Genomic DNA, 24,365 nt, shown 5'->3' on the forward strand with positions numbered 1-24,365 from the left:
TTATGCAAATATTTTTTAGGACAAATGTTAAACGAATTATTTACGATTTAAAATAAATTTTGGAAATATATACTATTCGAATATTTTAGAATGTAATTACATTTTTTGTTTAAATGAATGAATTCTGATTTAGTTGTCAATCGATATAACTTTATTTATCTTACCCAACTACATTTACATTTCTAATTAATATTAGATTGAAGAACCTTAGGGCACAAATTTAATAGCCTGATGTCCGAAACTGTCGCAATCCGATACATCCGTGTAATGTCTTAATGACCTGAAACCACTCCTTAGAAAGTGCGCTTAGTTGCCGCCCTAATTTTAGGTTTATTAGCACCGGTTAGATGTGGTTATAACTGGAATCAACCGATGAAATCGCTTAAAAAGGCAATGACCTTTACTTTCTAAAAGCAACATACCTTCTATATTAATTTTTTTTTCACAGATTTCGAAGTTGTTCTAATTTTTGTTTTTCCACAAACATAAATTTTAAGTGAGGCGATCATTGCTTATCTTTTATGAAGTTTTCTTGGGAGGCTGGAGAGTTCAATTGCTGATAAATTTGGTTTTCGATATAATTCAATGAAATGAAAAGAAATAATTAAATTTTCAAACAAATGGATTCTGTAATAACTCTTTAAAACATAAAAATTTCCTATTTAAATAATATAATATCTCAAGTAGACCCTAAAAATTATGATATAGAAATAAAACTTTGAGAATTTCCCACATAAGTAAATAAAATAATTTTTAATTATTTTTAAGATGATGTCCTGAAATATATGATCATATTTTTGTTAACAATCTCATACTTCGAATATATTTTTGAAGAAATGAATCTGAAGTGGGACATTTAAATAAAAAAATATTTTTATCATTTTCAGTGCCTTGTGTGTAATACCGTAAAACATATCAAGATTTCGTATAATTTTTCATAAACTGCGAATTTTAAATAATAACTAACAGTTCATCCTATACTAAATACATTTGCTTTTTTAATCACAAAATTAAGATTTCTAATCAATTTGTTTCCATTTATTTTATAATCCGAGCGTTATGGGCATCCATTTTGATTACATCACTTTTCAATATTGATTATACTTCTTATATTAAATGGCATTAAATATAATTATTCAACGATCTGATTAAAGAGTTTCATATCTCTTTTCCAATAAAAATTTTGACTGTTTGAAATAGCTAAGCAAAGAATATAAATAGTTTGTATAATAGCTATAAATGTCGCAAAAATTTTAAAATTTATAGCCTATATATGATCTGCCATCTAAAAGGTATTATTTAAAACAAAAAACATCATAGTTATTTAATAAAATTTTATAAGTTTAGCATACTATTTTTAAATTGAAACAAGAGTTGTTTTGAGACGGAATTGTTTTGTTTTGTTCTAGTAGTCTTGAATCATTACCAAATAACAAGGACGATATATGAAAAAGGTAAACCCAACTTTCCCATTACATTAATACGAAGACTCTTGACTAACAATGAAAGATTCAATTTGTCCTAGTCCTACATACACCTGGATTTTCTTTAGAGTTCGATCCTGAGCTTGTAATTCTACGATCGCGTGAACAGATCTTATCATTAGACATCAGTGACAGATTTACATATTTTTTGGCTCCTAGCAATGCACATCGTGAGGGTCATCTTTTAATTAAGTGCTTAATTCAGTTTGAAATTTCGGCACAATTTTAAGATATTACTGCTTTATTTTATGTTTATATTTTTAATGTTATTAATTTTGTGAATACGTATTTCTTTTTTTATATATCTATAATCTGACCAGATTTCCCAGCACTCATATTTTGACTCAATATTATTGACGCAGATTTTCAGTTTTATAAATTATTTAACAACTATATATATAACAACTATATTATAAAGAAACATACAGTAATCTAACCAATTACAGTAAAAGATGTTAATATTGCATTAATATGTTATCATTAATAGAAATTGTATTTATTTATTTATTTGGCAACTAGGAAAATAACATTTTATAATTGAGTTGTTTGCGCTTAGCTTAGCGGCCCTAGGCAACTGGTTAGCTTGAAATCAGCATCTATGGGTTGCCACGGGCTCTCAAAATTCATTAAAAAATATATCATCTATATGATGAAATTATCTTTTTTTTTTTTCGCCAATTTGTCTTTAACTTTATGACACACTAAAGACAACATCTAAGAAGGAGATTTAAAACTATTAATTTTCCAACATTCCTAGAATAAGGTGGTTTTATGATGTGAGAACATGATGTTGTATTGGTTAGGGGGTTTTGAAGCTCGAAATCACGTAGGCAATGAATATTGAATCTCGAAAACGCGTAGGCAATGAATATTGAAGCTCGAAATCGCATAGGCAATCAAAAAAGTATCAATGGCAATTTTCATCATCATTTTTAATCGCATATATTTTTTACCTGCTTTTACCAGTGTTGCATCATTATTATGTATGCTTCTTTTAAAGCAGATGCGTTCTTAAAAGGTTGACCTGTTTTTTATTGTTCTGTTTTCTACATAGATACAAACGTCCTATCTTAGTAAGCAAACACTTAAAATTTAATATGAAGTTTTCAACGAAATAAATGCTTAATCCCTGCGATGTTTCAAATCCAAGAACTACTATACTTCTCCCCCGTTCCTTTTTATATTCAGAGTATCAATAATTTTATTTTAAATATTTCAAAACAATAACCTAATTTATACTATTTAGAGACTTTATCAATTTTGAAAACCATGTTACAATCGGTATAATTGTAAATAAATGAGATAAATTTATCACTGTATTGTTTATTTTATTTCGACCAATAATTGAATTTATTAATTTATTCATTTTCTCTATGACCCAGTTTTGAAGAATTGTTTTTATTATCTTCACTCTTAGATTTGGTTTCAAAACAAAGGTTATTGTTTATTTGAATATAGGCTAAAGAATTAGGCATTTAAATATATAACTATGGAATTCAAATCAGCATTTTTCATAAAATTTGACAAACTCCGTGCATTTTTTTCATTTTTAAGTAAAAAATGAATATGACAAAGAAAAAAATGAATATGAATCATTTTGAAGTTGCGATGACTTCGAAATTACTTTGCTGTTTTTACAAAATTTTGATAAATTTTAATTCACTTGTCGTAAATGATTTTCTTATAAATATTCAATAAGAAATGATCGTAATAAAATATAGTTGCGTTGTATTTCGTTTAGAATAAAATGAAATTTAAATACATTTATGAAATATGCTTATTTTAGGATTTAAATAGTGAAGATTTAGTTAGAATATTAGAATTGTGTGTCAGATTACAACTTTTCTTATCCATCCTAACACTTCTTAACAGATTTTCATATGGAAAATCTCTATCTTGATCGACAACACTTTATTAATAAAAAATGAACAACAGAGATTGGATAATTTGAGATTCGATTAGCATGATAATACTTTTGGCTGATATGTTGATTGTATTATTTTTAGACTTATAACTATTGAGAATATAACTTGCATACAAAATATATATATATTAAATATCATTGCACTGAAAATGTGTTACTAAAATAATTTAAAATATTGTTATAAAATATAATAATATTAAAAAAATTAAAAGTGAAAAAAATTTCAAAAGTAAAATTTAGTGAATTTTTTAAAGTGATATACAAATAATTTTTGAGTGCAACATACTTCGGAGTTACAGAGAAGAATTAAAATCTCAATCAATTTTTATTTAAAGATGTAAATAAAATTCGGAAAAACACTTTCTGATTGAGCATCTACTACCCAAAAAATAATTACCCGTCAACTTTGGTAGATGCCAACAATCTGCCTAAAAGTTTTGTACGGTTTTTTAATCATGCATGACGCGATTTACTGATTAAGTTAGCCTATAAATATTATCATGTTAAAATTGCTTCTAATTTTAAGATTTTGCATCTTTATAAACTAAAATTGTTTGTTGTTAGTTGAAAACGATAGAATTATTAGCGGATTACCAACCGCAATGAAATCTACACGAAAAGAAGTATTGAACAATTTCTTTTATTCTCATTGAAAGTGTTACGAAATTACTGAAAATAATCACTAAAAACAAAATTATAAAAATATTTGGCTTAGATGGAAATATCACTTACGAATTAATTAAAAATGAAAGTATGTTTTCGATGTGTGTTTTCCTGTGTAATTTGTAACACATAAAAACAGAAATCAAAATATTTAGCACATTTATATACATAAAACAATCTCAAAGTTTTTCGCTGATTACAGAAAAAAAAGTGATTATGAAAATCATGCTCTTATTTTTTAGATCAATATATGACTAAATTAATGCAGAAATAGTGATTTTTCCAGTCTATTTTTTTCAAAATGGCGATGATTATCCATATTGTTACAAGAGATTTTTCCTTTTGCTATTATGTAAGGAGCAAAATCTTTGCAACGGTAAATTAAAACATTTATACCCTCAAAGTTAAGTCGAAATGTTGGACAATATTTGACGAGAATTGGAATGCTGCCTTGACGTTCTTCCAGCTACCACGGACCCCCGTATTGAAATTTGCTGGCATAATTGGTTTTATAAAAAAATTATAAACATTCTAACGATATATCGAAATAACCGTATGCTAAATTATAAGAGTTTTTTTACAATAATTTTTTTTTTTTTGTAACCAAGGGAAGATTTTGCGACCACCCTATACTTTGGTTGACAAGACTTCTTTTTATTGCAGATAACTTAAAAAAAATATGTTCTAAAGTACTGAAGAGGATAATTTATCCATATCAGGCTTAATTAATGATTTCATTATTTTCATGCAATGGATCAGCTGAAATAAATTTAGTTGATGTCACAGTCACACGACAAAACTAACTGTACATGGCATCTAGCCTCTAAATGAACAACATCGAAAAATCCATTTATTTATTTATTTAATACTAGAAGTCCAGAGGGAATATTATTTCTGATAAACAAATCTCTTCAAGATAAGTGAAAAAAATCTGTTACATGAATTAATACAAGTCTATTAAGTGAAGAAGAGTAACTTGAGCATTTATTTCTTTATTGATCATTTGCTAAATTTTATATGTGAAGATGATTACGAAGTCCATAACACGTTTACAATATTATTTTTTGGGGGGATTATTTTTTTCACAACACATTTTTTTTGTGTATGTTTTTGTTTAATGTGAATTAATATTTTCACGAAAAAAAATTCTTTATTTTATATTTAATGTTTCATGAAATCGATTGTTTTTATTTTTTTTTCTCAAACGATAGTTTATTATTTACTTTTAATACTATTTACGAAAATTTATTTTGTACGAAATTGTTTATTCTATCTCTAATATGCCATGAAATCGTTTTATTTATTTATTTGTTTACTCAAACGATAATTTAATATTTCTTTTTAATACTACTTACGAAAATTTATTTTGCACGAAATTGTTTATTCTATATCTAATATGCCATGAAATCGTTTTATTTATTTATTTGTTTACTCAAACGATAGTTTAATATTTCTTTTTAATACTACTTACGAAAATATTCTTGTACTTATAATAATAACTAGCCGCCTTTGGCGACCAGCCGGTTCGCCAATCTTAATGTTCGTTAAAATTTTAATAATTAAATATTTTATGCAATTCCAACTTTAATAGATTCTTCAGCAAAATATTTTAAAACTTCAAATTTTGATAGTCATATAATTCACTCATAATATTATAAAGGCCTTCAGTCATAACGTGATACCCCTCGTAGTTCTGTTACCCCTCGTAGAATTTATGCTTTAAATTAAAGTGTAAATGATTCATCTGCAATTAATATAATATTTTTTACTGAAACAAAGCATTTTTTTTAATAATATGATTACTGATAATAGAGTCACTGAGCGTTTAAACTTTATGGGCACTAAAGAATATCTTTCTTAATTTATATAATATCTCAAGAATTTGTCAACTAAATTTTCGCAGATTCATCATGAACAGATCGATTAATATTCATCATGAACAGATCGATTAATGAACAATGTTTACTTTTAAATGCATCAAACACTAAGAAAATAAAATGAATCGTTTAAAATAATCGGTCTAAAACAGGTTTAAAAAAACTACTTAAAAAACGATGTAATTAAAACTATAAGCATATACAAAAAAATATATAACTAACATAAATACAATTTAATTACAAAAGCATGCAACTAACCTAAAAATAATTTAAATCATTGAAAACAGGTTTAAAAAAAAACTACTTAAAAACGATGTACTTAAAACTATAAGCATATACAAAAAATATATAACTAACATAAATACAATTTACTTACAAAAGCATGTAACTCACCTAAAAATAATTTAAATCGTCTGTTGAAAGTGGTTGTCATGACAACAATCAGAACAATGCGCATGCGTGAATTTTCTTCGGAAACTTCTTTTCCCTTTCTAGCTGTGTTGCCATAGAAACCGGCGCACAGCTGTTTACACGTTTATGTTTATCTATTCAGATTTTATAATATCTAATCAGAGTAACGGTGAATATCAGTGTGTTCGTGTTCGTCAATAAATGTTAATTTTTTTAATAACATGATTAACGAAAACAGAGTCACTGAGCATTTAAACCTTATGGGAACTAAAAAATATCTTTCTTAATTTATGTAATATCTCAAGAATTTGTCGACCAACCGGTTCGCCAATCTTAATGCTCGTTAAAATTTTTATATTTAAATATTTTATGCAATTCCTACTTTAATAGCTTCTTCATCAAAATATTTTAAAACTTCAAATTTTGATAGTCATATAATTCACTCATAATATTATAAAGGCCTTCAGTCATAACGTAATATGTATCTCTCTAATTTTCTGTTAACACCCGTAGAATTTATGTTTTAAATTAAAGTGGAAAGAATTAATCTGCAATTAATATAATAATATTTTTTACTGAAACAAAGAATTTTTTTATAATCTGATTAATGAAAATAGAGTCACTCAGCGTTTAAACTTTATGGGCACTAAAGAATATCCTTTTCAATTTACGTATTATCTCAAGAATTTGTCAACAAAATTTTCTCAGATTCATCATGAGCAGATCGATTCATTAACAATGTTTACTTTTAAATGCATCAAACACTAAGAAAATGAAACGAATCGTTTAAAATAGACGGTTTAAAACAGGTTTTAAAAAAACTACTTAAAAAACGATGCACTTAAAACTATAAGCATATACAAAAAATATATAACTAACATAAATACATTTTAATTACAAAAACATGCAACGAACCTAAAAAAAATTTAAATCCAGTCCGCATCGGTTGATAATAATTCGTCAACACAATGCGAAATTCAGAACACAAAGCGCATGCGTGAATTTTCAACGCCAGTTACGTAACGCAAATACGTGATTTTTTTTCTACGCCAGTTGGGGTAACGCTATGCGGATTAGAAATTTTTAATTTCCTTTATTCTGTTTTATTTTTATTCAAAAGTTCTTCAGAATGAATCTGAAGGATCGATTAATTAACAATGTTTAATTTTAAATGCATCAACATTAAGAAAATAAACAGAATCGTTTGAAATAATCCGCCGAAAAATACTAACCCTAGCCTCATTACTGTTGGGAGAAAAAAAACCCGGAAGCCTTACTCATTTGGCGATAGCGAAAATGGAAGATTTTTTTGGCGGAAAAGTTGGCGGTGGGGAAAATGAAAGATTTTTTTGGCGGGAAAGTTAGTTTTTAATTAATAATTAAAATTCTAATTAAAATTTCAAAAAAAGGGACCCCAGGTGCACATTCCCGACCTCTAAGGTATACATGTACCAAATTTGATAGCTGTATGTCAAATGACCTGGCCTGTAGAGCGCCAACACACACACACACACACACACACACACACACACACACATTGAGCTTTATTATAAGTATAGATTTTGCAAAATAAGCATTGGATTCTGAAATATAATTTGTATAGTACATTGTTTTGATATGTTTTACACGAACATTCCAATGCACAACAAGAATGGGTAAATAAACTTGATGATAGAATGCAATAATGACGAGGAAGGAGTCCCGTGAGTTATTACAATTAACGCTCATTTTCGAAATGAAAGGATACGGGAACTGAAATAGTTGTTTTCCTCATGCAAATACTTTGAACGCTCTGAATCTGGATTTAATTCAGTTTCCTTCCGTTTCCAAAAGAATACAAAAGAGCTAACTTATTATGGAAAGCTACAGATTGTACACCTTTTTGTACAAATAGAAGAAATAATTGAATTCATAGCGTTCAAACAAATAATTTAAAAGAAAAATTGGAAACTCTCATCATTTATCAGACCACTGAAGCATGAATTAGATTGATTCCATGATATCTGGGAAAAAATTAGAGAATAAGAAGGGATTCCAATCGATGGATGGAAATAATGAATTGGGGCTCTTGTTTTCTGATATTCTTTTCTAAACTTGTTCAGACAATGAAACTATTTGAGAAATCCATTAAAATAACACATTCTGTTAAATATATTATAATTATTCATTTCTTTTTACTTTTCCAAAATTTTGATGGTTTATTTCAAATGGTAAGTGAGTGTTTGGCGTGGTTTAAAGATACATTTTTATTTTTGAAAATTTAAGCATAATTATTCATTAAGAAAAGCCAATGTTTTCAAAAATTGTTCTCTTTCAAGTGCTTAATAAAATAATGCAAGCGTTGAAAAAATATATCAGTGTAAATTATTAATTACTGGTCACCTTTGTCGACCAGCTTGTTTACTGGTATTAATGGCTGCTAAAATTTTGAATTAACTATTTAATACAATTTGGTATTAATGGCTTCTTCAGCAAAATATTTTTAAACTTAAAATTTTAATAGATAAATAAACCATACTATTTTAGAGATCTTACATTGTGCTATTTATTTCCCTAATTTTTGGTCTGTATCTTTATATATCAATTAATCATAGGGAAAAACAGCAGTTTTTCATATTAATATATTCTTATTAATATCGATATCGGTTTATAAAACAGAACCGAAAAATATCTACAATTTTAATAGTGATTTTTATGAATAACTTCGGTGTTCTTCCAGAATTCTTACATTTTTATATTATTATTCGTGAAACGTTCAATATTTGTTTAATATTTTTGTTGGAATATATACTTGAGATAATTTTTAAAAATTGATTAAAAATCGAAAAAAGTACTCGGCAAAAAATTGGTACTATTGGAAACAATCTTTTTTTTTTTTTTCGAGTTGATGTAAATATTATTTTTGTAATATTTTCGGAAGTTATCAAGGAAAACTTCAAAATTTTGCTTATTTTTTAATTAATTAAAATTCTAATGAAAATTTTAAAAGCATCACTCCGAGGTGCATATTCCCACCCACCAAAGTATATATATGCCAAGTTTGGTAGCTCTAAGTCAAATGACCAACAGATGGAGTGCCAACAGATCGACACATACACACACATTAATTTTTATTGCAAATCCAAACTGCCATATTATAATATTTCAATCAAACTATGTTGTATTTAGCAAAAAGCGTAGCTTTAGTTTAATTGATCATTGATTGAATTAACGTAATTTTATGATTATATGAGATTAAGAAAATGGAACCTGAACTGCACTCGATTATATTAGTTACAGGAAGATAGTAAATAGATCTGATCCACAACCAAATTTTTAATGTACCAAATTCACATACACAGTAAATTTTTAGTGATTCAGTTAGAATTCAAGATCCCAAACTGATATCTCTTGCTAAATCATACGGCCGATTTGCACAATTCTCAAAGACTGGAAAGAAAACAGTCAGTGAAGTATTCGAAAAAATTCAGAACCACCCTCAAAATAAACAGTTAAGATATTGCCCTACATGAATTGTACCACATAAACCACTATATTGATCCTTATAATAAGGTGGAAGTTCCGTAATTGGTTCGGGAAATACAAGTAATAATTGTGTAAGTGGAGAATAAAAACAATAGCATTCAACAGCGCATGTATTCAATATTCTGAAAGACAATACCATGTTAAGAACTGTCTCAATAAAGCAGAACATATTTGCCACCTCTGGTGGTACAAATCAAATTTAGCCCTTACAAAAGTCAAAGCGACAGTAACATCTGACATGTGTCACTGTCCTTTAAGTCATCATACCATGCGTCAATAATATGAGGAAAATAGGGATCCAACCCTAACGACCTTTTCTAGAGCCATTGTTACGTCTCTTTTTTTTTAAATCAAATGTGGCTAAAAATAAGACCTTTGTACACTTTTAACCAAGGAAAGTAATTAGAAGTGTCTTTTTCCTTTTTCAATGAAATTAAATTAGATGTCATTAATAGTTATTTTAGTCTACAATGACAGAATAAATTTATACTTACCCTTATTTTTTATTTGGGATCTATATATTTGAGTAAAATACAAGCAGGAAGTGTAAATAAGGAAATAAACGAGTATCATATTCTCAAATAGGGGCATTGTTATAGACATATGTCCATAAGTTTATTCCATAGGTGACACCTTTAAATAAATTATGCTACGCGTAATTTTATTGTTTGTAAATAATATTAAAGATGAAATATATGTTAAAGATTTTTACATGACATAATTAGGATTTTTTTCTTTTGTTCTCAGTTTTCCATGCATCGCTTTCATTTTATCAATTAAAATATATCCATATCAATCAAGTAAAAATATAAAAAAATTATATCGTGATTTATTTTCTTTTGTATCTGTTTCTTTCTTTATTCATATATATTGAGGAAGTAACCCAAAAATTAATATGCTTTCTTTTGTTATAATAATTCTGATATATTTGATTTATTATTCGTTAAAAAAAAGCGCAAAGAATATATTCCTCTTAATAAGAAAAATATAACTGAAAGGAGAAACAATTCTTAACTTTTACATTAGAACGAAATGAAATCCATTAATTTTTTTATTTGACTACTATTAACTGTTATTGTTAACAAATTATTTTAAGATAGCTGAGACAGTAAATTGTTAACAAGAGTAAACTTATTAAAAAATGAAGAAATTAAGAGTAACTGGATTTCACATTTAACAATTGAAATAACGCGTAATTACGCAATTATTTCTTTTGTCAAAGTAATATTTTATTTATAGCCTACGAAAGAATTTTAAATATTGATTTATCTAATATTTCTCACAACATTTCTTTAACCAGATTAGAGATGCAATTCTATTAATTATAAGTTATACAATAGGAACAAATATCTATTTTAGAGTTTTTACGTTCATTTTTGGAAACCAGTCTGTTTCTGATGAGATGACGAGTGTGACGTAAAAAATGCGCGATCTCAGATGAGTCTATTTTGATAGGTTAGGAGGCAGATGTTATTTAACAGCTGTCAGATTTCGCTGCATTCTCGATCATAATAAGTGAATGAAGATATATCAATAATAGGAAGCAGAAAAAAAATACAATTAGTTCAACTTAATCGTTTTATCATAACTCTATCATTTTTCAGAGACTTGCTTTCTATTTAATTCTTTCTACCATCGCAGAAAATGCATTCTTCTATTTGGTGCAGAAAGTCAACTCGTCAGAGCCACGTTGTAATTTTTGATGGGAGAAAAATAAAAGCGAACTAAATCTAAGCCTTTGCACAATAGAATACTAATAATATTAACAGCTAATTTCGGAAACATGTAGCATTATAATTTTTTTTGTGTGTAATGGTTCTCAAAAATAGTTACATTTGAAAAGACTTTCGGAGGTGAATCCTCATTATATAGCTACACTCACTTTATTTTTCCAAAAAGGCTTTAAGCAAAATTTAAAAAAAATACATACAAATAGTACTAAAACTATAATTTGTATTTTTATTTTATTAGATTCATATGCTGAATGTGAAACCGTTCATGCGTTAAATAGAGTATTTGTAGAGAGTATTTCTATTAGTAAATTTTAACTTCATTCAAACAAAGCGGATTCAGAGTGAATGAAATTTATTTTTCTCATGAAGTATAAACATCGTTTGAAAAATACTGTGAAACCTAGTAGAAATATGGAGTCACTATTTAGATGGCCAAGTAAATTGGAAAAACGAAATCTGGAATATCACTGTAATTACCTCGTTTGATTTTTTTATTCATAATACAGAGTTTATATAGGAAAATCTCGTCAAAATTTATTACCTTGATGATTTACACCACTTTTAACGATTATAGATATTTCTTGGTAGTCTTGAGAAGGAAAGAATTTGAACATATTAATTATGGCTAAATATGTATTAATTTGATGGATATAAAGTCCTTGTGTAAAAAAATTTACTAATGATAAATAAAGGCTTTTGGTGTAATTAGAAATTAAATATTTTTCACCTAGTACTAGGAAGAAAAAAATGGTTATCGGAAGTCAGTTTCCCTTAGTAAGCATTTCAGATCATAGAAGAAAAATGGAAATCAAAATGGAAATAATTAGTAATGAAAATTAAAAAAAATTAAAAGAGAAAGGGAGGGCAAAACGACCAGTAGGGGCGAAATATTTTTTTTTTGTTAATTTTTTTAAAATTTTATTTGCTTCTTAAGTTGATTTTCGAGTGTTTATGACAATTGTTAGCATCTCTTACACTCCAGTTTCTCTTATAATTTGTGATTAATATATATATAATGACGAAGAATGAATGAATCGAATACTGAGATATCTATACCAGTAAACTGAGCGTTCGTTTTATTCTCTCTTTTTGAAATTTTATTTACGGCATTCTTTTCCACATATTCCTTAACTTTTACTAACTAAATCTGATATTCGTACGAAGAATCGTCATTTTTTTCTTTAGTACCTTTCATTGGGATATTTTAAATTTTCATCAAATAGTTTTAAATTTTCTGATTACAATGAATTTTTTAATTGGATCAATCGATATTTTTCCATTTAATCCCTTTGAAGGAATTTAATCTCAAATATTCATTATAAATTCGTTTTATGAAATATAGAACTTGAAAAATAATGCATCGTTTAAGCAGTTAACGTTTTTGACAAGTATACACGTCATGGCAAAGTACAACATTTAGCGTTATGACGAGTTTATTCAATAATAATTATTATATTTATATAATATTTATTAATTTAGATATGCATTTTCCCAAAGAGGTCAAAACAGTTAACTGCTTAAAAATCCAGGAAAACTATGCATAAAATGTATAAAAGGAATCAAATTTATTTATTTTTTAATATTTATTCTAATTCTATTTATTTTCAATAGTGGCAAGGAGAGTTATGGTACCAAAAACCAATGTCATTTTAGAAACATTTTATTGTTTATAAAAAGTTTAATTCCTTAAAGCTGTTCGAAAGTGATGAAGACAGAGATAAGATTTAACAACTGTAAACTGTAGACATTACTCTTTTTTTTTTCCGTAGTGAGTGCTTTCATGCGTGCACTTACATTCTATCGAAACTGAATAAAGATGAGTTTTTTTATATATCTGCACTTTAAAGCAGCCAGTCATCGATATATCACAGACATAAATAAGGTTGCATGCATTTACATATTAAGAGCATTTCACGAAAAAGGGAAAAAATTTATCACTTCTTATCTAAGCCAGAAATCTTTCAAATAACTTGAGCAGAATCCTTTTTTTCCTCGAGTACCATAATGTATTGTGTCTGCTTTATATTTCCAAGCTTTTCACAGATTTGACCTTCACTATTTCTGTCTCCCTTCGTATCTGCCCCAGCTTTTCGCACGGAGATTAAGTAAATGGTTGCAGAAGACATAGAAAGTCCAAAGAGGCGGTAGGAAAAGAAAGGAAATGCGCTTTTCAGTGGTTGTCGAGCTTTTAACTTATTAATAAGCTATTAACCTTGAGCGTGTGCGATGGAGCAGAATACTGAACTCTTCATGCTAGCATTTTAAGTCCCATAAGGTCAAGCTTTGCATGTTTCCTGCTCGCGCTCACTTCCGATTTACTTCTAATTAGTAACATGGTGTTAATATTCCGCATTGTTTGAAAATCTTCATTTTAACACATCAATCAGCGAGCAATCTTCATTTTTTAATTTCATCTTCCTTTTTGTTTTTATGAAAAACTAGCCATTAATAGACGCTTCTTTGATTTACCGGGAATACGATACTGTTTAAAATCTATTAAATCTCTAATGTTTAACTTTCATTTTCATGATGCGCAATTAAGCATTTTTAAACATCAAATTGTGACAGATATACAGCCATGTTCTTTTAATGATCTCATTCTATTTTATTATCCAATCAAAATGGAGTAAAGTTTCATGACATCATAATGTCATTAAAAAACGTAACTATCCGAAATATAATAACTATCTTTCAATTACATATCGCCTTTCGCGATACTATAATTTCATTTTTTATTCCTTATTCCCAGTATCATGAACAGAATCTTTCTTTAACTTTCAACAATAGAAAAAAAAGTGGACATTATTAAATATTTAATGTAATAATTAAAATGGTTTGAATTTCATGACAGCAATGAAATATACTAAAGAAAATTAAACAAATATTTTAAAAATAGTCAAAAATCAGAAAAAAAAACAACTGTACGACAAATAAAATGCTATCAGTAAAAAGATAATTTTTTTAAAAATTTTAAAGTGGTGCAAAAATAATTTTTGTTCAGTTATATTTTCGTCCAGAAAATTCCAAAGTTTAAAAATGAAAAAAATGCCATAATTTTGCTTACTTTTTAATTAATTAAAATCCTAATTTAAATTTCATTTTTTGCGATATTATAATTTTATTTTCTTATTCTTCATAAATGCTTCGAATATCATGAACTTAATCCTTTTTTTTTTAACTTTCAACTATAAAATATGCACACTATTAAATATTTAATGAAATAATGAAAACGGTTTGAATTGCATAGTTACAATGAAATATACTTATGAAAATTATGACAAAATTTTAAAAATAGTAAAAATTTAGAAAAAAAAAAACTATATGACAAAGAAAATGGCATCAGTAAAAAGATACTTTTTTTGAATCCTAAAATGGTGTACAAAATAATTTTTGTCCAATAATATTTTCGGAAGCTACTGTAGCAAAATGCCAATATTTTGCTTAATAACTATTAAAATCCTAATTTAAATTTCAAATAGAATCGTCTCCAAATCCAAAGTATATTTGTATCAAATTTGGTAGTTCAGTGTCAAACGCACAGTGCATTGCCTATAGAACGCAAAGACATAAACACATTTTCTACGTTATTGTTAGAAGAACTACAAAAATTTTTAATTAAGAAAAACTGTAAATTGTAACCTATGAAGAAAAATGAAAGAAATGTATGATGCAAAAAGAAATTTTCTGCAAATTTTAGTACTAAAAACTTCCGCGTTGATTAGATACAATAAGAATTTTCAAATTCGAGAATTTCGTAAAAAAAATCTTGGGTCAAATTTTGATAATTTACCAATATCAAGATGAGGAACTGTAGAATTTTCTGTTATCCAACAATTAAAAAAATAAGATTAAAATTAGCCATCATATTTTTTGTAGTATATAATATTTGGTTACATATAAAATCAATGGTAAATATTAATTAAAAATTGTTAACATTTGCAATCAAATCAAAAATTACTTTGCTGTTCATTTAATTTTAACATATAACAATGTGCAATTCTAATGTTCATGATTGAGGGATAAAGATTTCTTACTTAAAGCTCCTTGATTGGTTATATTTACAGTTCTTTTAAGTATTGGTTATTAATTTCAGTAAAACATTTATTTTAGCATACAAACTAATGAGACATTCTTAAATAATGCTTTTATTTTAATATCATTCAATATCGTTTTATTTTATTATCGGTCAAAATAAATTTAAGAGAATCTAACAATTTTTTTTCCTTATATTCGTTAAGCCATTTGCACAATTGTTTATATCTTATTTATGCTTGACAAAATATAAGATTATGAGGTTTTAATCGCTTAACAAAATTAGGAGCAATTACCTGAGGCAATTCTGCATATAATTTGAGCCCATCCAATTTCCTCCATTTTTTTTAAAGAAATGCATAACATTTGGAAATTAATGTACTAACTTATAATTATGCATTTATATTAAAGATTTTTAAAATCTTTTACCCATACATCCACTTTACCATTGAAGATTTGCTGTACTTCGGTTAAATATAAAAGACCAAAAATGCCATAAAATGACATTATTACATAACTCGACTTCAAAGTAATGAATAACAATTAATTTAATTAACGGGATCTGTTCTGTTTTTCTTTTTAGCAAAATTTTATTTCAATGAATCACAAAAAATATATCTCAGCACTAGAGCCTGGGGAATCTGAATTCCCCGACTGCCACGAATAGGCGGCAAGGTCAATTCTTGCTCTTTATCCGATGCATTATAGTTCACATTATGAGCTGCTCTAGAAAACCTCAAAAAAAGGTACGATCCGTCATCGGATACCTTAACAACGCAACGCGCCACCATTATTGTATCTTCCAGAGAAGTAAAAAATCTGTTTGCTTTTACGAAAATTTATTATCTCTGTGTTCCTCCTCCCCCGAAGGGATTCTTATTTCAACTTTTATGCTCAAATCATTCAATAATCATATCAAATCAGCAAAAACATATAATCATTTGAAAGTTTCCGAAATGAAACGAAACAAGTGATTAAATGAATATCAATATTAATCCACAGTAGTCCTATGTAATCGTTGTCAAAAATCAAGACAATTGTAATAAAATATATATTTATTACCTAAAAAAATTATTGATTATTTCTCAAAAAAATTTTATGGCCTGCATTATTGATCAAAACAGCAGGAATATTTAGAATAAAAGGATTTCAAGTCAAGTAAATACTTAATATAATTTTAAATAGAGAACACAAAATGTGTCGAATTTTTATCTTTGAATAGTAATAATTATTAACCTAAATTTATAATTTAGCTTCGCATTTTGATTTTTAAAGCAATAACATGAGTAAATATTTATTTTAGTTACACGCAATTTAATCATCTAGATTGCCTAAAATTTCGACAAACTGAATTATGACCTTAACTAAAATAAATTAAGAATGTACTTGCTTCTATTTTCTCATGTAATTTTTCATAGGGATATAATTAATTACTTATCGGCAAACATAATTTTGTCAAAGTGTTATGTAATCAAATATTCTGGACATGAATATTGATATATGAAGATCCTCAGATGATAGATATTTTTGTATTTTTTTAATAGCACAAAAACATCTGTAAAAAAATGTGTTTAATTGTACAAAAAAACCTATTCTTTTGTTTATTTAATAATTGTTTTAGGAGGTGGCATTATGCAGAAGCTACCTACTGAAAAAATTATCCGCAGGAAATAACTTCTACATCAAGGACATAAGTTTGACTGTCACGCTATTTTTTTTCTGTTGATTTTCTGAATTTTTTAAAATTTAATTTTTAATTCTATCCATGGCAAATTGAATATTAACAATGTATTTAATATTTTCATTGGACAGAAGAGCAATATACAAGCAATTAAATATAGTAACTAAAAATGTATTTAATGTCTTTTTTCAATAAATAGTAAAATTTGAGTAAATAAAAGAAATCATTAGATTTACATCTCAATTAATGTAACGATTTTAATGTTCAAAATTTCTGTATAAAGTTTTTTGTATTCTGATTCTGTGTTGTTAGTTTCGTTGTGTGGTAAATAAAACAAAGTTGTTGTTTAGGAATAGCATTTTTTTTTAATTTTTTTTTTATTTATTTGGCGGAAAACTTGATATATGTCTTAAACTCTGGTATTGATACATATCTTACATTTTTATCAATCTAATTCGCTGCATTTTTCTTTATCATGTTCACACACAAACATACTTGGACATACTTGCAAGCATTTTCTGTAATTAATAGTAAGCTGCCATAACTCAAGCCTAAGACTGTGAGCTCTATTAAATTAGATGACTTTTTTTTTTATATCTCGTGACTGTAACAGAAAATAAAGGATTAAAAAGTAGATGGAATCATGGAGCGATTTATAAGACAGCCAACAAAATAACAGACAAAATCTTTTTCTTTTTTTTTTCGTACTCAGAAAGGTCTGAATCAATGAAATCGCCTAAAATCTTGTATCTTCGTTGTTAACGATTACACTACTTTTAGTTTGGTGTAAGAGAAAATAAAAATCGAATATGCATTTTCCATGAAAATACATTAAAAATACATAATTTATAGATTATTATAAATGTACGCCCCTTAGGTGGTAAGGTCTCGGCTTGTGAGCCGTAGGGTTCCAGGTTCGAGACCCGATTCCACCGAAGAACCGTCGTGTAAGGGGGTCTGTTGCACGTTAAATCCATCATGCCAAACGTCCTCCCGTTGGTGTGGAGAGGGGGATGCCAGCTCAGGTGTCGTCCTCGTCATCTGACCGCGGTACAAAATTACGAGGCCCGTCCCAAAATAGCCCTAGTGTTGCTTTACAACGGAACGTTAATATAACTAAACTAAACCTTAATTGTTATAAATGCATGCTCCTTTATTGTTATAAATTATTTACTGTTATAAATTATACTCTTTTTTTATCATCAGAATTTAGTGTTTACGGCGCATTTTTAGAACGTCTGATGTCTGTTGCAGAATCTCAGTTTAGTGGTCCAAGAGTGCCTTTCACATGCATGCAAATACGCACTGAAAACACCCTAATCTTCGCATGTTGGTGCTGAAATTTGAAGAATGGAATACCGAGTGGAGTGATTTTCTAAATATCCGCTTTCTGTTCGATGTTACGAGGGTCATCTAAAAAAAAATCTGGAAACCTGAGATTTTAACATTCAAATGGGAATGGTAAGTTTTTTTTTAATTTCATTTGATGAGTTGTGTGTGTGTGTGTGTGTGTTTTACTATAATTTAATTCTAAATTATAATTCTGTCAAGAAAACGGAGTGGGGAGGGGGTGTTGAAAATTTTAATAAATATTTATTTATATTTTACTGTATGTTTAAATATGAAATCATACCTTTAATGTTATTATTGCAAACAGTCATACATATTATTTAATAGGTGAATCGTATATTGGGTATGTATAACTGGTATTGATAAAAGAAATTGGAAATTAGAATTTATAATACATATTTATTATAATGGATCTTAAAGCTGATCACTTCTTTTTATGAAAAGGAGTAATCAAAAGTATCTTTATTTAAACAGAATTAAATTACTTATTGTCAAAGATTATTATTATATTGGAAAAGAAATTTTAATAAGTCCTAAATACAAGGAATCCCAGATTTTTACAAGCTTATTATTCATGTGAAAAAAAATCTTAAGACACAGCTTAAATTCTTGATTCTTCGATGTTTTTGGGAATACATATGAGAAATCCCAAAGCTGATGAGAATTATTAGCTAGCTTTAAAGGAAGATTAATATCGATTGGTCTCTATTCCCCTTAAGTCCTTTGAAAAAGTCTCTAACGTAGTTACAATATTTTCCCTGTACAGAAGCTAAGTTTTATTCTTGAATAATAAAATGTCTGATGAGTCTTAATGGGAAAAGTGGAAAGGGCTTTCAACGAACGACGGAAAGAAGAAAAACATCCGTTGCTTAAGTGCAAGAGCGACGGCAATTTTGGACGCGGTTGTTCCACCTAATTCTCCACGCGTATTGCAGGATAATCTCAAAATGTTCGCAAAAAAGCCTTAAGAGAAACCTTCACCGAAGTATTTTGTGTTATTTAGCGTATTTTCCTGCTTTCGCAAATGTATAATTTCTTTCGTAAGATTATGTATTTTAGAACGAACAAAAAACTTTTTAAAAAGCTATGAAGAAAGGAAGCAGACTATACTATAGCAACCTATAAGCTCATAGCCATTGTTTCCTTTTTTACATACAACTAGAATGACAATAAATACATGCATGTTACGAATTGTAAAGAGATTTGATATCTTAATATGTTATATGTGCAATTTAGGCATCATTATTTAAATTCATATTAATCATCAAGTTAGTTTCTTTAAAGTGTAGAAAAATTATGTCAGTTAGCAAACGGATTTTTATTTGATATCCAAAAGGATACCACCAATACATTGCATGATAATACTTGCAAGAAGCAAAAATTGTTCAAAACGTTTCATGGAGCAGATCGTTGAACTTAGAGGCATGTAATTATTATTTGCCAAATTTTATATGTAAAAATTTCTTAAGCAGTATTTGTTCACAAAGATAGTGTTCTTCAAAATTTTAATCAAATTTAAAATTTAAAATTAATCGAAATTAAAAAATTTTCTCAATAATTTTGGAGCACAAGACTGAGCAAACCCATTTTCATATTATTTTGAAAATTCAAAATATTAGCTTTTCAGTGCTGCGAATTCTATTTGCGTATTTTTTTCTCCTAATTTTAATGAATTTTAAAGATAATTTAAAGGTCATATTACTACAACAGTTTTCATAGTTTAGTTATTGAATCTATAACATAACATCATGCATCACTCAATTCAATCATTTAAATAATGTAATTTCATGCGTTGCGATGATATTATATGATATGAATATTTATTATAATAGAATAAATCCTTGGCGTTACATATAAGCATATCAGAAAATGATTAGAAAATTGATTTTAAAATTTCATTTTTGCAAACATGAAATAAATGAATAAAAGATTTCAAAATATATTCATATTCTTATGACTAAAATAACCTGATTTTTTTTATTTATTGAGATACGAAACTAAATTTATATCATTCATGAGAATTAATTTAATTTTCCAGCATCTTATTAATTCGTGTCAAAAATGTTCGTAACAAAAATTTCGTAATAAAAATGTATACTTAATTCTAATTTTTTCTTAAATAAGAAACAGAAGGCAGATTTCAAATAAAATTTTACAAAATGAATAATAGGCAATTTTTTTGAAATTATCTATGCGATGCTTTTGCTAGTTTTCAAATCTAGATTTTTAAAAAGGAAAAAAAAATACTTTATAGCAAATAAAAAATATTTTCATTTAAATATGAATTATTAACGCCACACATTTTATGAATAAGAATATCAAAAATTAATTGAAGAATGATCAAAATAATAAATTCATGCTTCAGAAAAATACGAATTAATTAAAAGTGAGGTCTAAAAGTATTTCTTAGAAAATCTTTTACTCATTCAAGTTTTTTGGAACAGTTTGAGTTTTTGCATAAATATATTATTTGTTGCATAAATATGCTACTTGAATATGCTACACTGCATTTCAGGAAATTAATCATGATTTTTCTCATAATAAAATAATAATCAATCGATCTTATCAAATTCCGTACTTCACTAGAATATGGATATTTTAGAATCTATTGAATTCATTGATAACATTCTCACAACAAGTGATAAACTCTGATCTCCCAATTACCAACAAAAACACATAAAAATTCACAAAAAATTGTAAGAAAATGGCTTTTGAAAAATATGCACTCATGAGATTTTAGGGGAAAAAATAAAAAAAGATGTTACATAAACCATCGTTTTTTATTCATGGGATGAATAACTGAAATGATATATAAAGAACACTAAGAACGTAAATACACGTTTCATAAATTTGAAAAATTATACATTTGAAAAAAAGAAAAACATAAAAATTTTGAAAATGAATAAGATAAAAAAATGTAAGAGCGAAAAAAGAGTTTTATTCGACCTGATCAAATAAAAATGTGTTTGAAAGTAAAATTAACAATCTTTCAATTTGTAATTAAAATAGCTTATAATTATAAGTGCATTATAATAATTTTATGGCGGCCAAAACAATATAATCTTTCTCCAACGTTATTAATATTTTTCAATGATTAGCTTATAAATATTTTTCCTATGATTAGTTTTTTTTAAGGGCAAATCTTTTACTTGATTGTGGAGTGGTGGGTTTAAAATGTCCTGAATGCACGGCGATACAAATCATCATAGTATTAACACCTTTCTATGTTGCTGCGCTCTGCGGTTTTACAATTATTGACCGGCGCAGCTGATGATGGCACATACGGCATTCTGAAGCAAAATGAATGCTTTAGCTGAAGAATGAAATAACCGCGAAGTAAACACGATATATAATTTCTGATAATTCGAAATCTTATAATAAAAAAATGTTTAGAATTATCTGGTAGAATAGTGGCTAATACTTTTCTTATATTTATAATGAAATCAATATTTATGCTGTTTTTGCTGGATGGTATTTATGTCTTTACTAAAATCTGAGCTCTGTCACTTAAATTGTATGATTTCTATTTTATTTTGTAAAAAACTGTTTGCAAGATTCTCCGAAAGACTTTCTTGTATATAAACACAATAAGGCACTTTTAGGACTTCATTGATTGTAAAAAATAAACCAAGTTAGCATTTGAGATGCCTTTCAACAGAATGGATTCAAAATTTCAAACAGATAAACAGTAACGTCATAAAGACCAGACATTAAATCTTATTTATATAAGCCATTATATTTGTTTTTTAATGTATTGTGTTCAAAATCTCGAATATACAGATTGACTAATGATCAACTCGTTGTCATATGAAATCTAAATTTGTTACAGATAATGTAATTCTGATGATAAAGTTATATGATGAATTGAAGCAATCTAATTATTTTCGATTTTGAGTTATCGCATTCGCATGCACAAGGAAAGACTGACAGACAGTATTTCTGCACATGGATTTCATCAAATAGATGATAAGAATCTACAACTTTCATCTGCTGATCACATACAGGCGATTCATTGAAAATTTTGAGGTAGAATTGTTTTACATATATAATAATTTCTCTTTGTATATAAGAGAATTTAAAAAAAAAACGGTAGCTTGAATTTCAGAAGAAATAAATTGTACATGGTATTACATTATTTTTTTGAATATATAGATAAATTTTTGAATCTTTCAAATAATTGTATTCTTAAGCATGGTATAAATTCATTGAATTGTTGCAGATAAACGATAGCCTGATATAAAACTTTCGGTTTCGCAACACTATGTAGGTTCAAGACATGATTCCACAGATGATAAGCTGCAGGTAAAGGCCAATTAAATCTAAAGATAGATCAAAATAAGCATATAATATACTGTTCATCTTCTACTATTTCCCAATCGGTCAACTTTATCCTGTTTTGATAAAGTAATAACAATCTATAATCTAGTATAAAAAAGCCGAGAAAGCTATTTCTTCAATTACTAACTTTTTTGATATTAAAATTTATTTAGTCAGTTTTTTAATCTGATTAAATAAAGTGACTCACAAGTGAAATTCATGATGAGAAATTTAATATATATTCGAAACATTTAATACAAATTTGACTCAATTCGAGATATCTCTGTGCTGATAAGAAGCAATCCGACAGTCATGACTGATCCAAGATGTCTATCATATTGGTTATATAGCGCTCAACAAAGCCTTAAATATTTAAATCTATGCTTAAAGGTTTTACAGATCCATCAGGAATTTATGAAATAAAATTTTAGTTATAAGTAATTTATTATCTCAGATAAATAACAAACTGATGTTTGTTATGTTTGTATTGTATTTGTTATATTTGTTTTAATAGTTTACTGATTACTGACCATAAATGAAACTTATAGTCAGGAATTAATAAAATATTAGAAATCAACTAAAAGTATAACTTAAAGATAAAAATGTTTTGATTCAGTGTAATAATGCAATTATTTATAAATTTATTTCTCTATCGATTATCAATTCTTAAATAAATATCTATAAAATTCAAATAAATAAACAATTTATAAAACACTTTAAATAAAAATATGAATTTTTATATTAGAATGTAGGCTTACCTTTTGTCACAAAATTCGCTACAAGTATCCAGAGTATCATTTTTCACGGATCAAAAAATTACACACCACTTCTTACCAAGAACTGGTGCAAGAAGCACATATCTTTCGAATGAGATGAAAGGATGACTAGAGAGAGAAAAGTTTTTCTCTTCGCCTCTGACGTCACGCGCCTTCAACCAATCGGAACATTGAGCTGGAAACCGAACAAACGATTTGTTCGTTCCACAAAGAAGCGAATATCCGTCAAAGAATGATACTAAATCGTTTGGCAGATGGAAAATAAAAATAAAAATGTTTCGAAGGATAGCATCGCCGCCAACTAGCTTTATATTATTTTTTCGTTGTTGTTATTGAGTGTTTTATAACTGGATCTAATTAGAAGGCCATAAACCTATTTTAGCGTTACTCGCAAAAATGGCTGATCTTGATCTATTTTTTAAACCGAAATTCTTTTCCTCTTGTTCTTAATCATTTTCGAAAACATAATAGTTTTTTTTTCAAACAAAATAAGAAGGAGAAAGGCAATGAAAGTTTCTCTTTACGCTATTTAAAGTTTTGATTGTAAATTCTGTGATATACTTGCTATGCATGAATGAAGGCATATAAATAG

The 24,365-nt window shown here is 27.3% G+C and overlaps 1 protein-coding gene across 1 annotated transcript in view; it reads right to left on the reverse strand.

Annotated features, from left to right (window-relative positions):
• LOC129964041 (uncharacterized) overlaps positions 1-23,857 on the reverse strand; it is a 96,013-nt gene extending 72,156 nt beyond the window's left edge. The window contains exon 1 of the mRNA XM_056078708.1: positions 23,756-23,857. Coding sequence (XP_055934683.1) covers positions 23,756-23,795 — 40 coding nt within the window. The 5' untranslated portion in view covers positions 23,796-23,857. The remainder of the gene's footprint in view (positions 1-23,755) is intronic.
• Between the last annotated feature and the right edge of the window lie 508 nt (positions 23,858-24,365).

This window comes from Argiope bruennichi, chromosome 3, assembly GCF_947563725.1.
Source record: "Argiope bruennichi chromosome 3, qqArgBrue1.1, whole genome shotgun sequence".
Taxonomy (NCBI): Eukaryota; Metazoa; Arthropoda; class Arachnida; order Araneae; family Araneidae; genus Argiope; species Argiope bruennichi.